The sequence below is a fragment of the Lates calcarifer genome, linkage group LG17 (assembly GCF_001640805.2).
Source record: "Lates calcarifer isolate ASB-BC8 linkage group LG17, TLL_Latcal_v3, whole genome shotgun sequence".
In the NCBI taxonomy this organism is placed as follows: Eukaryota; Metazoa; Chordata; class Actinopteri; family Centropomidae; genus Lates; species Lates calcarifer.
Window position 1 is genome coordinate 6264170 of NC_066849.1, and position 14047 is coordinate 6278216.

General features: G+C 41.3%; 1 protein-coding gene across 4 annotated transcripts in view; it reads right to left on the reverse strand.

Annotated features, from left to right (window-relative positions):
* lnx1 (ligand of numb-protein X 1) overlaps window positions 1-7817 on the reverse strand; it is a 32948-nt gene extending 25131 nt beyond the window's left edge. For 2 of the 4 annotated variants that reach the window (XM_018670191.2, XM_018670190.2), the window contains exons 1-2: window positions 7588-7817; window positions 2096-2592 (exon numbers count right to left, since the gene is read on the reverse strand). In XM_018670191.2, coding sequence (XP_018525707.1) covers window positions 2096-2592 — 497 coding nt within the window. In that variant the 5' untranslated portion in view covers window positions 7588-7817. The remainder of the gene's footprint in view (window positions 1-2095; window positions 2593-7587) is intronic. The other 2 variants (XM_018670192.2, XM_018670193.2) reach the window with 2 other exon arrangements.
* Window positions 7818-14047: the final 6230 nt, after the last annotated feature.

The following is a 14047-nucleotide window of genomic DNA, read 5'->3' on the forward strand; positions in this document are numbered from 1 at the left end:
AAAGGGTATCATGGGTCTAGGAATAAAATGTTGAATAGTATACTAAACAGCATAGAAAAAACCTTAGTTTAACCACACTATTTTTGGCCATAGCGAGGTCTTAACTCTTTCTCTCTACAACACATATACACAATCAGCAAGGTCAAACACAAAAGTAACTGGCACACTTAACTACACAGAAGAAAATTACAGTAACTGTCAGCAATTATTCTTTTCTTTTCCAAATATTCACACAAACTTTGAAGAATTCCTCAGTGGGCTTTGGAAGTGCACTTGAAAACATTTTCACAAAAAACAAGAAGAGGGAAAAACAAACACCATCATGCTCAAGGCAGAACATCAGTAAAACATACACATGAAACTCAATAAATTAATTTGACGAATACATAAAATATATGACCGAGAGGAACCTGTTTCAAGGATTACCAGCAATACATGCACATGTAGCTACACGTATCTGGCAAAAATAAGTAAATACCTGAGTGTTTGGGGAGGCCCTCTCCGGCTGAATCCTTTACAAGCCCTTACAGGGCAAAGTAACAAAGCCAACAGGAAATACCTCTGATCAGACAGTTAAGATTTTTCTCTTGATTGCAGCAGATGTGTCCAGAATAACAATTTCTTCCATCCAAAGGCCAATAAAGGTCACGAGTGATTAAATGAGTATGAAATCAACTCTGACCAGATGGTTGGCTGTCTCAGTCATTACAACCTCTGACCCAGTGCCAGATTGTAGGGTATAGCCATGAGACATCATGAGCACCAGAATACACCCACAGACAGATATGGTCAGGGAAGAGTGGTGTCTCATACAAATGTCGTAGAACTTCTGTGTCTGTCGGGACACAGATGAGATGAGGTAGTGTGTTTCCTAGGCCTTATTGCCATGTGAGCCATTTTGCGCTACCGTGATTTTGAGAATATTCTAACAACAGGCACATCCCAGTAATGTCCTAAAGCCAAAATCTGTCTAGGAGAGTTCAACTTATAGTTTGACTTGTAGAGTCTATTCCAAGGTATATTGAAGTTATTCTGGTACATACTATAAGGTATACTATAAAGTTTTTCCATAGTTGGTCCATAGTCACCAATCTAAAAAAAAAAACTCAACAAATGGTGGGCCAACAACAACTTAAACAAAAACTGGTCAACCGAAGACGCATTTACTCCACTGTACAGACAGCTACAATCACTGAACCATGGTAAAATAAGTGAGCAGATAGAGATGTTGAAATGGGTGTTTCACTGAAACCTTTTCACATCCCTGCACACAATGTGTAGAGCTGTCTCTCTGGACATGGCCTCTCACCTCCACAGATAAAACCGTCTAACTACGGGAGAGCAGTTGAATCCTTCTGGGAGTTGGTCTCGGAGCCCCACACCTCATTATAACATTCACGCTACATGAAGGAGAAGGCTGGGAAACTATGGAGCAAAGCAGGGAAAACTGAGGTAAAGGAGAAGGTGAAAAAGAGCCAGAAGAAAGTGGTGCATGTGTAGGAGGTGGGAAATAAGACAGAGGGATGGGGCAGAAAACAACTTTTTAAGTTTGAGGAGTTTTATGAGACTTGAGTTTTTTTATCAAGTGCAAATGAACTGGAAACACTGCGCTGCCTGTGTGTGATGTGTGGCGAGATGCACTAATTATCCCAGCGGCCTGTGGGCTCAGGGAGTGTTAATGAGCATTAATGAAAACAGACCCAGCCTGAGAAAGACCAAAGTACTGCCTTTTAATGATATGTAAACAGAGGAGCAGGGTCTAGTTTAGATGAAAGGCTGGTTGGAGGAAGAAGTTTCTTCTTTGGGACTGGAGCTATGGGTTAATGACAACAGACAGAGGAGGGCAGGGAACTGAGAGTGTGTGTTTACTGCAGGTCATTGTAGTTTTTGTCAGATAACAAGGGTAAATAGGATATAAAGGAACATTTTAAAAACTAGCTCAAGTTATTGCTTATTTACTTGTAAGAGCTCTGATTGTATCTCAGTTTCTCTAATGGAAAATACACAGTTAAATGTCTATAAATGTTTAGAGATACAAACTGCTTTTATAATTGGAGTGTTGGGATGAACTAAACCGTACTATCTGCCATCCTACCTGCTCTTGATGTGGTCTTCCAGCTCACCACGGGACAGTGTTTCAGTGCAGTGGTCAGTGAAGGGGCAAGCCACAATCAGCTTATCCAGCAGCTTGTGCACCAGCAGGCTGGGCTTCCTGCAGCTCTGCAGCATGAGGGGCGCGCGGCACACAGGGCAGAAGTCACTTTCCAGCAGGAAGCTGGTGAGACACTCCTGGCAGTAGGTATGTCCACAGGGCGTGTCCAGGGGCCTGATGAGTGGCTGCAGGCAGATGTGACAGACGAGATCATCGTCCACCTCCTCCTTGTAGAGGTACTCGTGGTTCTCCTCCAGCTGGTGACTGTGGCCACATGCCACACACAGGTCAGGAGGCGGAGACAACAGTCCATAATCTGAGGGGGAAAGGGGTGCCGCCGATGCTCCTGCCATCGCCATGGCACCCTCAGGCTGTATACTCTCCACCTGGATATTCATGAAGACTCTTGTAGGATCCACTGAGGAGATCGTTAGCAGCATCTGTGGGGAACAGAAACATAGTGTAAGAGAGGCAGTGGTGGAAGAAGTGCTCAGAGTATTTAAGTAAAGGAACTCAGTGAAAATACTCTGTTACAACTAAAAGTCCAGCATTCAAAATACCACTTAAATACAAGTACTGAAGTATTACAGTATCAAAAGTAACAGTAATGGTTGAGCAGAAAATGCCCCCTGTGACTGCCATTTTATAATATATGACATTATTAAATTGTTATACTAATACTGGAGCATCAATGTGTAAATGGAATGGGCTGCATTTATACAGTGCTTTTCTAGTCAACCACTCAAAGCGCTTTACACTACAGGTCACATTTACCCATTCACACATATTCATACAGCGCTTGTTCTGTGTATGTTTTTTTCTCCTTTTAACACATGCACACACATTCACACACCGATGATATGCCGTTAGGGGCAGTTTGGGGTTCAGTGCCCCACTTAGGCACACAGACTGGAGGAGATGGGGATCGAACCACTGACCTTGTTAGTCAGCCCCAAATGTGTAAGAAGCATTTTAATGTTGTAGCTGCTTGAGGTGGAGCTAGTCCTAACAAGTTTATAAACTATGTCATGTAGTCCAGCGGTTCAACCTAGAGATCAGGTCCCCCTCCAAAGAGTCACTGGATAAATCACAGGGATCTTCTGATGATTAATGGGGTAGGAAAGGAGGAAAAAAAAAAAAAAAAAAGCTCTGGTAGACAAATTTGTCCTCTGATTTTTGAACCTTTTTAGCTTTGTTTTTTGTGAAATAATTGACAGTTTTACCTCTCTGGTATTTGAGAAGTTATTTAAATGAAAACATCTGAGGAGCTTAGAGGGAAATGTCTCTTTGGTTACAATCACAGACATGTGAAACACAAGACATTGTTTTTGTAAGAGGTCATAGACAACAAAATGTTTGGAGCCAGTGATTTAATTCTTAACAGTGTGTGGAAGAAATATATATCTAAAAACTAAGCAGTAAGCGAAGCTGTCAGGTAAGGGCAGTGGAGTAGAAGTACAGCAGCAAATAGAAACCACTCGAGTGAAATACAAGCAGCTCAAACTTGTACTTAGGTATAGCACTTGAGTAAATGTACTCTGTTACTTTCCACCACTGTGGGAGGAGAGACAGCAGACACAGTTGCCATGTGAAGGAAACCGAGTGTGAAAATATTCATTAGCTGTTTGCTGTTTTTGCCGGAGCAGGGCAGGAACACAGGGATCTTTTCTTTCTCTCTCACACACATTAACAACAGCAGCAGATGACGTGTACAGCAGTCCTCCAAACTTTATTTTTCTCTCAGGTTTTTCCCCCCTCTGGCACTGAAAAGCGATATCGAACTACTGAGTTTTCTTCTGTGAATGCAGGAACATCAATACCACTCATCTCAGCAGCAGCAAGTGTAGGGACACAGATAAGTCTCCAGAACATGCTCGCTGTACTGCACGACAAACACGCACCACTGTTAATCCACAGTGAAATGTGACATGATTTCAAACATGCAAGTGTTTTTTTTTTTTCCTTCTCTCTCACACAGGTTTGTTTTGTGCTCAACACTGCTGTGAGCTTGCCAGTGTACACGTCATATCCAAAACAGGCAGGCTCCTCGAGCACATGGACACGAGCAGATGGGCTCAGTCAGACACATGTCACCTTGGCAACAGCCATCTTGTTGGCTCACCACTAGCTTTGTTTCTGGATCCACTATTGGGTCTTGGCTGCTTAATGAGACACTAGGTCTTGTTTAAAAAAATAAATAAAAATAAACAAAAACACAAGTGACAACAACAAAACTTGTGTGTAGAGTATACAGAATACAAATTTAATAGAGGCACTAGATCTATTTTGATCAGAAACATCCTCATGCTATGAATAAAATCATAGAAAACAATACACGTTGATGCACATCCCAATATACTAATGCATACAAATACGGTCCAATGCATGTACAGGCATTTACAAATCCACAGAGTAACCACAAAGTTGTCAAAACTTTCTTCATTTCTTTTTACATACAGTGTGAGAATGGCACGCAGCAAGTTATGACAGCTATAACAGCTCAGTGTCTTTGGCGTGTCTGGGAGGGGGAAGCTAATAAGAAGAGGCTGAGCAGTCTTAACAAAGATGAACTTTCCCTCTGAGAGCTTGCAGTAACGTGACTGATTCATCACACACTGTGGCACCTGCTGCGTCTGAGGTCTGGTCTGATCTATGGAGCAGAGCACTTTCATCACTACACAGGAAAAGATGTGTAGAGAGAGGCAGAAAGGGAGAAAGTACGGATGAGCAAATACCTGCCAGCAGGAGGTGAAAATGAAAAAACAAAACAAAAAAAAAATAAAGAGAAAGGGGATTCAAAGTTATGGAAAATGAAAAATGAAGGTGGTTTGATATTCTCTCCAACTCCTGATCTGAACAGGATAACATAATCTCCTATAAGTTTGTTCTCTTCTTCCTCCGGGGGAACTTTGGTGTCCCTCAACTCTTACAATAAAAAATAAAAGGATCTGATTATAACCCTATTTAGTCTGAAACAAAATGGATGACATCTTCAGCACGCAGGTACTTTACAGCCTGACTGGAATTAATTAACCAAAATAATCTCTGTTTGGAATGAAGATCACACAATGATTTCCTGCACACAGCTACCTGCATGCTGAGACATGCACTTGGGGACACACACACACACACACGCACACACACGCACACACACATAAACAGACATACATGCCTCTACACACCCACATGGGAAGATTATGAGGACACACCTGTGCAAGAGGAACATTCGCTCTCTCTGGTTCATTCCTGATCCCTGAAGACGACACTCTCCACAACACTGCTAGACTGCTGCACTTTGCTCTTGAGACAATGACAGAGAGCTGACTGGCTGAACCTTAACTACATATGGCTGAGGTTTTATTAATAACTACGCTTTCAGTCCAATTGCCAATCAAGCATGAGAAATGCCAGGGTTTCAGTTTGGCTGCAGAATAATCATTCTGCACACTTTTCCATTTCAGTTTGGATCACTAAGTGAAAGACAAAGCTGTGTTTAGACTGTAAATACAACACCGACGTAGTGTCTCCTTTTTCTTTGAACCAAAGTCATATCAAGCCTCAGCTCAATAGGCTGTCCCACAAGCTTTTCAACTATTGAGAGCAGGGAGAGTTGTTTGTTTAGGATAACCTATACCTTCTTCCTTACACATTGCACATGTTATGTAAATAGGGCTGTTGATTCACTCAGGGGTTACTCTCCTGTGATCTGAGATGACTTGCCGGGTTAATAATGGCACGAGGGTGTGCCAAGTCAGCTCAGTTTCCTAATGATTGAGGGCTGAAAAACAGCCAAATGACATGGTAACTGCGTCTGCGTCAGCACTCTGGCTGTCCACACTGAGCTAGCTTATATTCAGCTGGAGAAACCAAATCGTATCTGTATCAATCAAACAAACACACCCTCAGAGCCAAAGGCAGAGTCAACCATATCAGACAAAATGGAGTTTGCGTGGTGGATTAAACGTAACACAGGCTTCCTTTGCATAACTAGTTTCTTAATCATTGAAGATTTTATTATATGTGCTGCAGGATACTGATATGTGTGTAAAGTCACTGATCATTGTAGTTTCAGCAGGTGTGGTCTCACATTGTCATGACCACAAATTGCTCTGTGATTCATGTCAAAAAGGAAACTCATTTTTGACACGCAATGACAAGGCCCACACTCAACCAACACAACTGCAGCAAAGGGTGGGAACCAATAGTTGCTCATGAACGAACATATCAGGTCATCAACAGCATGTTGATGACCTGATAAAAAAAATTTCTAAAAATAGTCTTGGTTATCAGGATAACTTGCTGATGCCCGGTCAGCCCTGCTGTTCCAAGCAGCTCAATAAACACGGACTGAACACAAATTAACATGATGTAGTCTGCAGTTATAGGCACCAAGAGTGTGAGTCAAATATAACACACACACACACACACACACACACAGAATCCTACATAGTCTGGTGTGTTGAGACATGTCCCTGAAATACTGAAAATTCCAGTAAGCAATGTTTTTTTTTCTGTCAGTGTAGACATCTGCTTCACAACCACACACAACAATAAAAAGACAAACAGTGGAAAAAAACAGAAACATCAAGTATTTCTGTGTAACAGGACAAGAATAATGAGTGAAACCTCTTTATATTCCTAATTAGGTCAAACATTACAGTGTGTAGAAGTTAACACCCTGTTAAGACCTCATTATGAGTCATTTATTTCTACCTGTCGGTATCTCTCTACCTGATATAGATAATTGTGGTCATGTAGCATAAACAAAATGGAATCTTCCATATTATTTTACACTAGTTTAATTTAGAAACTAACATCTTGGGCTTAAGCCACACTTATTAAAAGCTGGACTCACAGATAATATTACATAAGATAACCTGAAATCCAGCATATTTTGTTCCATTTAGAATGAACATATGGGATGTGGAGCAACAGAGTAATGTAATTCCTGCCCTCCCAATAACCTCTACATGAAGCTCTTGTGTGTGCACATATGTTTACGTATGCCGGTCCCTCTCTGAGTTCATAGCAATCTCAGCTGTGAGTCCAAGCCAGACCTGACACCTCAGTCTGGGGAGAACAGCTGCAGGCAGATGTGAAGCTCTGTGAAGTGTCTCTAACATCAGAATGGCTGACTAGATCAGCACAGACTGCACTGAACACGAACACACATAGGTAACAGGAAATCTACGCATGAAACATAATCATATTTATCATCTGTCTCTCACACTCACTCAAAGTGATGGGTAAAACACACACACTGACACAGGGAGTCAATGCAAATGACTTCCATGCAAATAATACAGAGCAGCAACAGGCACAGGAGACAGTTTTATGACTGTACAGGGAATCAAAGTTGAACTACTGAAGCATTTAAGACAAATAACCACTCTTCTAATTAAAAAAATCAACTTAGAGTGGGAAAGTGTACTCACCTGACTTCATGAGCCATGTTCGTTTTCAACAGTGCAGTCCACCTGGACAGGTAAATCTTTGCAGAGGGTGTAACGTTAAACCATTCAGAGAGGAGGTGGAGGGGAAGGAAAGGGGGAGTTAAATGACTCAGTGAAGAGGACTTTGTCCCAGTCACGGAGCCTGCTGATTGGCTGCCCGGCCTTCAAGTGGAGAAACTTTATCTGGCTGCCGGTCTATGGGGAATTCTCCAAGGCAAAACCGAGAAAGGCTGCTCCTGTGTGAGATCAGAAGCAGCTCACCTCTAACAGGCCAAGGTGATCAGGAAGTGCCAGAGCAGAGGGGCAGGGCCAGAGAAAAAGGTAAACAAGAGAACTGCCCAAACCTGCTCTGGGGGTTCAGGAGAAGCTGGAATTTCCTATAAAGTGGAGTGGACACAGAGAAACGAAAGAATGGGCAGTTTTATAAAAAGCAGTTGAGACTTTTTTTTTTTCAAATGTGTAACAGTACTTCAAGCAAACAAAAGCTTTTTTTGTAATGTAATATTGAAATGTCTTGCAAAAGGGCACAAGCTCTTTGAGGTACAAGTGACAGGACCCTCTCTGTAACACAAGAAAAAATTAATAACCCACAAACATTTCATACGCCTACATGATTGATTTCTTGCAGATGACTGTGCTCCATTCTTTAAACAGGAAGCCCATAATCTGAGTAAATGACAACATGTCTCAGACTTAGGTAATGGTACCATGTACAGCTTGTGTACCATACAGATACTATTTTTCTTGCTGCTTGTATAGGGCCTTAGTTTTTGTTGTGGTCTTTGCTTCTCTTTGACAATAGCTGCTTTTGTAAAGCTGTGTGTGTGACTCCAGCTTTGTACAAAAACAGTTGTTATCCTCATTTTTCATATGTGGTTTTTCCTCTCGGCTCATCCATTTGTGAGCCACAGGTGCTGTAGACAAACACAACTGCAGACACAAGATGACAGCTTTTCATGAGTCACTCTGAAAGCAGAGCTGAGTCATTACTTACCAAATATATCGAGAATAGTTTCAAAGTACCTGTAGCTAAGTGCTGACTTTGCTAGGCACACATGTATGATCATACACTTGTTTCTTTGCCTTTTTGTCATTATTGTTGATGTACCCTGTGTCTTGTCTAGTCTGTCAGTTGGACCACAGCTTTAGTCCAGATTCATTCATTCTAAAAACAACAGGAAGTTAGTTGTTGTAGTTTGTCCTGCTGATTTGACCCACTCACCAACACACAATCAGTGGCAAACATCACACTCCTAAGAGTCGTAATTCAGTCAAATCTGAAGACAAGATTCCCATGCTTTTACAATCAGGAAATTAGATTATTCCTTATAACCCAGAATCTGTCTGACAGTCTTCACATTTTTAAGTTTTCCTCAGTATCAGACTAATCCAGTGATAGTTGTCTGTATATCCATGAGTATCTTGCAAAAGGGAATTACTAATAGCTAATTTAAACTATGCCAATTTAGGCTAAAAAATGGCGTTAAGTGAAGCTCAAAGTGTAACAGGAGGGGGAAGATGTGTTAATTTTTGCTAGTTTCAGACTTTGAAAAAAAAAAAATAATAATAAAAAAAAAAAAATAATAATAATAATAAAAAAATACGGGATGATTGCTATGAAATTTGTTACACACATCCACACCACCCTCAGTGTGAATTGAAATAACATTGGAGATCCCCTGACCTCTCAACTAGTGCTTTCTTCACATCAAAATAAAATGCACAGCTGTACATTTAGTTTAGCACCAATTAGCAAATGTTAGCATGCTAACACACTGCATCACACATGCATCATCATGCTAGCTGAGCGCTTCTTAGCATGCTGATGTTAGCATATATCTTAGAAGTACCATTGTGCCTCAGTACAGCCTCACAATTTTATATTTATAAAGGTGAGGAAATCTGTCTGGTAAGTTGATGAATTCAGAGGCAGTTTGTTTAATTTGCTTGCGATTGTTAAATCCATCATTCATAACAGATGCAGCAACATATCACCCACATCTACAACAAACTCTTGATTTCTTGATGTGATTTCTTTCTCTTTTTTTGGTGAGTAAAAGGTATTTGTTGTAAAACTTCACACTCACTGAACAGTCAGTCTGAGTGTAGCCTCTTCACTGGATAAGTGAGGGTTGATGAACAAGAAACAGTAGAGTAGTTCCCAGGTGACCTTTACAGCTGTTATATCACTCCCACTTCCCTTCCACATGACCACCCTTCTCTTCTCTTCTCTTGGCAGGATATGCAAACTGGTAAGAAATGCCCATGAAATACTTCCTTTGCTGATTTATACTGTGTGTATTGCTACAGTGATTTAAAGATTTTGAGTTTCTTGAACTCTTAAGTTCTCTTTGAAGTGCTGAGTTGAACCTGCATCCTGTTTCATTTCTGCTGAGTCCTCAGCTCCCTGCTGCTGGAGTTTATCTAAACACTGTGGTGCAGGTGAAACCAATCTCCCCCCGTCTCTCTAAGACACTTTCTCCCCTTTCTCTTATTTCTCATTCTCTCTCTCTCTCTCACACACACACATACACCATACAGCACACTTTCCGGCTCCCTCTATCTCTTCTCAGCTTAGCTGCGCTTCACATTCCTCTGACACACTTTCCTCTGAGTCCCCAGCAATGATTTGAATTCAGATGGCAGAGGCGAATGTAAAAGAACCGGCTGATACAAAGACAGAAAATATATCCCTTTTAACTCACTTTTTGAAATACCCTTCATCAGTTTCTTTTTCTATTCATTCTCATGTGGCAGTGAAAGGTCGGTCGTCCCTCTTCCTTCCACACAGGCATCCATATTTCATGGTAGCAATGCAAATGCTCTTTCAGAACATGAATATTGAAGAGGAAAAACAGCACAAGGAAGGTCATCAAATAGACGCAGCCGCGGCAGCTCCACTGTCACCACGGAGATGGCCTCCTTCTTGTCCTTCTAATGTGATCGTTCAACACAGACAGTGTGTCTGTGTTGGGTGCAGCGTAAGTATATGGAGATGGAGTGTGTATTTGGGGGTCAATCCAAGAAGAAAGCAAGTTTTGTCAAACACAAAAACAATAGTTACTCTCAGTTGTCCTCCTTTGCCCATTCCAAAAGGCCAATAATATTCATTCAACATGCCTTCACCAACTATATTACAATAAAACACTACCAGAGCTTGTTACATACAATAATCACACTGAACTATGTTACTATATAAATGTAGCCTTAAATGTAGTTAGTAATTCTACCCTGTATTTGCCCTCTTGTTGTTATGTGTTAACAGGAATTATCCTGAATGTACAACATTTAACAAGAAATGGCTGCAAGGGTTTCAGGAACATCTGTAAATAGTGTTATTCTCACATTTGTTTTCATTATAACTGTGGCTCATGATAAGAGTTTTACTCATTACCTCTGTTGAAGTAGTTTTGGGAAATGCAAACTTTGGCAAGAGCAACATTAATCAGAGCGGGGAGTGTGAGTCTTTCCGAACAACATCTCAGTTTACTGTAACAGAAACCATCTCAACCAAAAGCAAAGTTCTCTGGAAATCCCTGTGGTTACTAAAGCATATCACAGCAGGCCAGCTTCTCAGTCAACCTGCAAGCTGACTCACCTGCTGTGTTCATAAATGCTAGTTTGTTTATGGTAGTATGAGGGTGTGGCTCGCCTTCACTTTAGCTCGTGTGCATGCTGTAGCACATGATATTATGGTTTATGTCAGCAAGAACACCAGAAATAAAATGTGGAGGTTAACAATGCACAATTTGTTCTGATTTGTGCAATACTTGTCAATGCAACCTCGCAGAGCCACGTAAACGCTCGCAAGCCAGCAAGTAGCTCACTCATTAGCAACGGTGTAAATAAGCAACCTGCTTTTTTATGTTATGTTATGTTGTGCCAAGCAGCACTTGTCTGCACAGAAGCAAAGGACAGATCTTCCTGACTCAACACTGCATTGCTTATTGTTGTCAGTTTTTTGGATAAAATACAATGATTGACTTGGGTTTCATAGAAATGCTAAAATTATATATACATATGTATATATATATATACTGCTGGAGCATCGTGCTGCTTGCCCCTTACTCATGAGTAAGTAAGTGTTATTTATCAGTAATATTAACTAAGTAACAAATACTAGAATTTCTCGTTAGCCTGATTTGTCAGGCCAGATTTCTACAGCGACTACCCATGTCTATACAGGCTCAACCTGATTAATTATTAACCATTTTGTTGAGTTGAGACTTGCATTATCTATGTGACGAGATGTGGCTATTTTTATATCTAGTTTGTTGGTGAGGTTTACCTCAGCTGTGTTGGTACAGTAGGAAAACAGAAGTAATAGCTTTTAGACTTGATCCCTGTGTCACATTCTGTGTAATTATTCAACAACCCGAATGAAAAACACTCATTTCACCCTCTCTGAACTACAGGCAAATGACGCACATTCATACATGAATGAAAAAAGAAACAGTCCTCTTTCCTGCAATCCCATTTTGCCATCTATCTGGTAGTCTACCCTCAGAGCCCCTCTGCTCTCGCTTTTTCTTTTTCCTTTATTCAATCTCAGAAAAAAAGTGGTGCTGTTTCACCACAGCTGTTGCATTTTATTTTCTAATGAATACATTTTTTCTGAGTCAAACTCTTTCAGTCTCTCCTGGTAATCTTCACCTACCTAATTCAAGGTGGCATCTGAAATACACAGTTGCCCCTGTCTCATATTGTTTTCCTCGCCCTTCACTCACAACAGTAATAAAATGTGGCTTTCCATCATTCACAGAGCCACACATACAAAAATATGTGCTTCTCTTTCACATGTACACACGAAAACGCCACACATCAAATGGGAGCTCATCCATTAGTCTCTGCCTTGACAGGACTGGCCCACTGCCACCTACACGAACCCCACCCTCCGCTAACACACTTCAGTCTGGAGCCGCACACTGAGACAAGACATCAGGACGGATGAGTTCTGGAGCATCTTTATCAAAGTTTTGCTCTTCTCTTTTATCACTGCTGTTCTCATTTGCACAAAAAGGCATGGTGATAAAGTAGGGCAGTCGATTTTAATTTTCCTAGCTCTGACAAAATAATATGTGGAAATAATGAAGTATTCAATAAGTCATTAGCCCAGTGTCAAAAGGGGCTCCACGTTTGACACAGGGAAAAGTACCTTGCACAAGTGTGTGGGTGCAGAACGTGTGTGTGTTCGTGTGCAGATCTGACAGCTGTTCTATAAGCAGTAATCATTGGTGTGAATATTATCATTCAAAGAGCAAAGGATGGATGGTGTTATTTGTTACGCTATTTGTCAAATGTCACAGTGACACCGAACCAGATTGTAACAAAAGAGGGAGACATTTGTACATGGGGGACAAGAGGGACGGATGCTGAGCAGAATACAGAATCAGAAGCTGAGAATAGACAAATGAAAGAGGGCAAGAGTGAGAGAAAGAGAGAGTGAGCGAGTGAGATATGAAGCGAGTGGTGTGTCTGGCTTAGTTTTCAGCGTCAAATCGGTGGTCTGAGTCTCAGGGGAAGCAGAGCGTTGCTGTTCCAGCAGGTAACACAGCTAACGCCAGCCAGCAAATGAAGATGAATGCACTTAATCTCTCTGCTGCCAAAACTACAACTTAGCATTGAGACAAGCACTCACGTACAGACACCTAAAAGCCCTCACACACACATTAACCATCAATCTAACACAGGCTTCACTGCTAAACTGTTTTTATTTTACATTCATTTCAATATTTCTATGTCTGAGTGAGAAAAATGTTGTTTGTGACTCCACATGTAAGCCTGGACATGTGTGTGTGTGTGTTTTTGTGCGTATGCCAAAGTGTGTGTCGAAGAAAAACTAGAGCAGGGCCACAGATGCTTGACAGCGGGACAGTCTCATTATCCTCGTCCAGTGTGAGAGGCTACCAGCAACCCCTGCCAACCCCGTATGTCACTCAGAAGTTGCCTTTGGTGACAGCAGATTAGCCTGATTGGCTGCAGGTACTGTAACAGCAGAGGGCTGATTAAAATGTCTTGTAGTGTGAGAAATAACATAGAGAGTATGCAGTGAAACAGAAATGGCTTGGATTCAATCTAGAAGCAACAATGCACAGGTGACGGGATGATGATGTGGGTGAACATGCAGTATACAAGACTTTTTTTGATCTTTTAATAGCTGCAGGTAAACTACAAAGATCAGTCACTCCATTTGCTGAGTCCCCGACATCCTAGTCTCTGACAAGCCTTCAGTGTCCCAGCAGGACCGCCTTGCCTCTTAAGAGCTGTGAAAACACACTCAATCCACTGAGAATAGATGGCAAACACAGCGCGTCCACACCCTAATTTTCCATGACATTTATAGAAGGATCTGCGTGGAGACCATTTTCCTGTATTACCTTAGTGTCTTCTCCTATCAACTAAAGCCTCATCTGAAAAATTCCCATTCTGCCCATCTTTCATA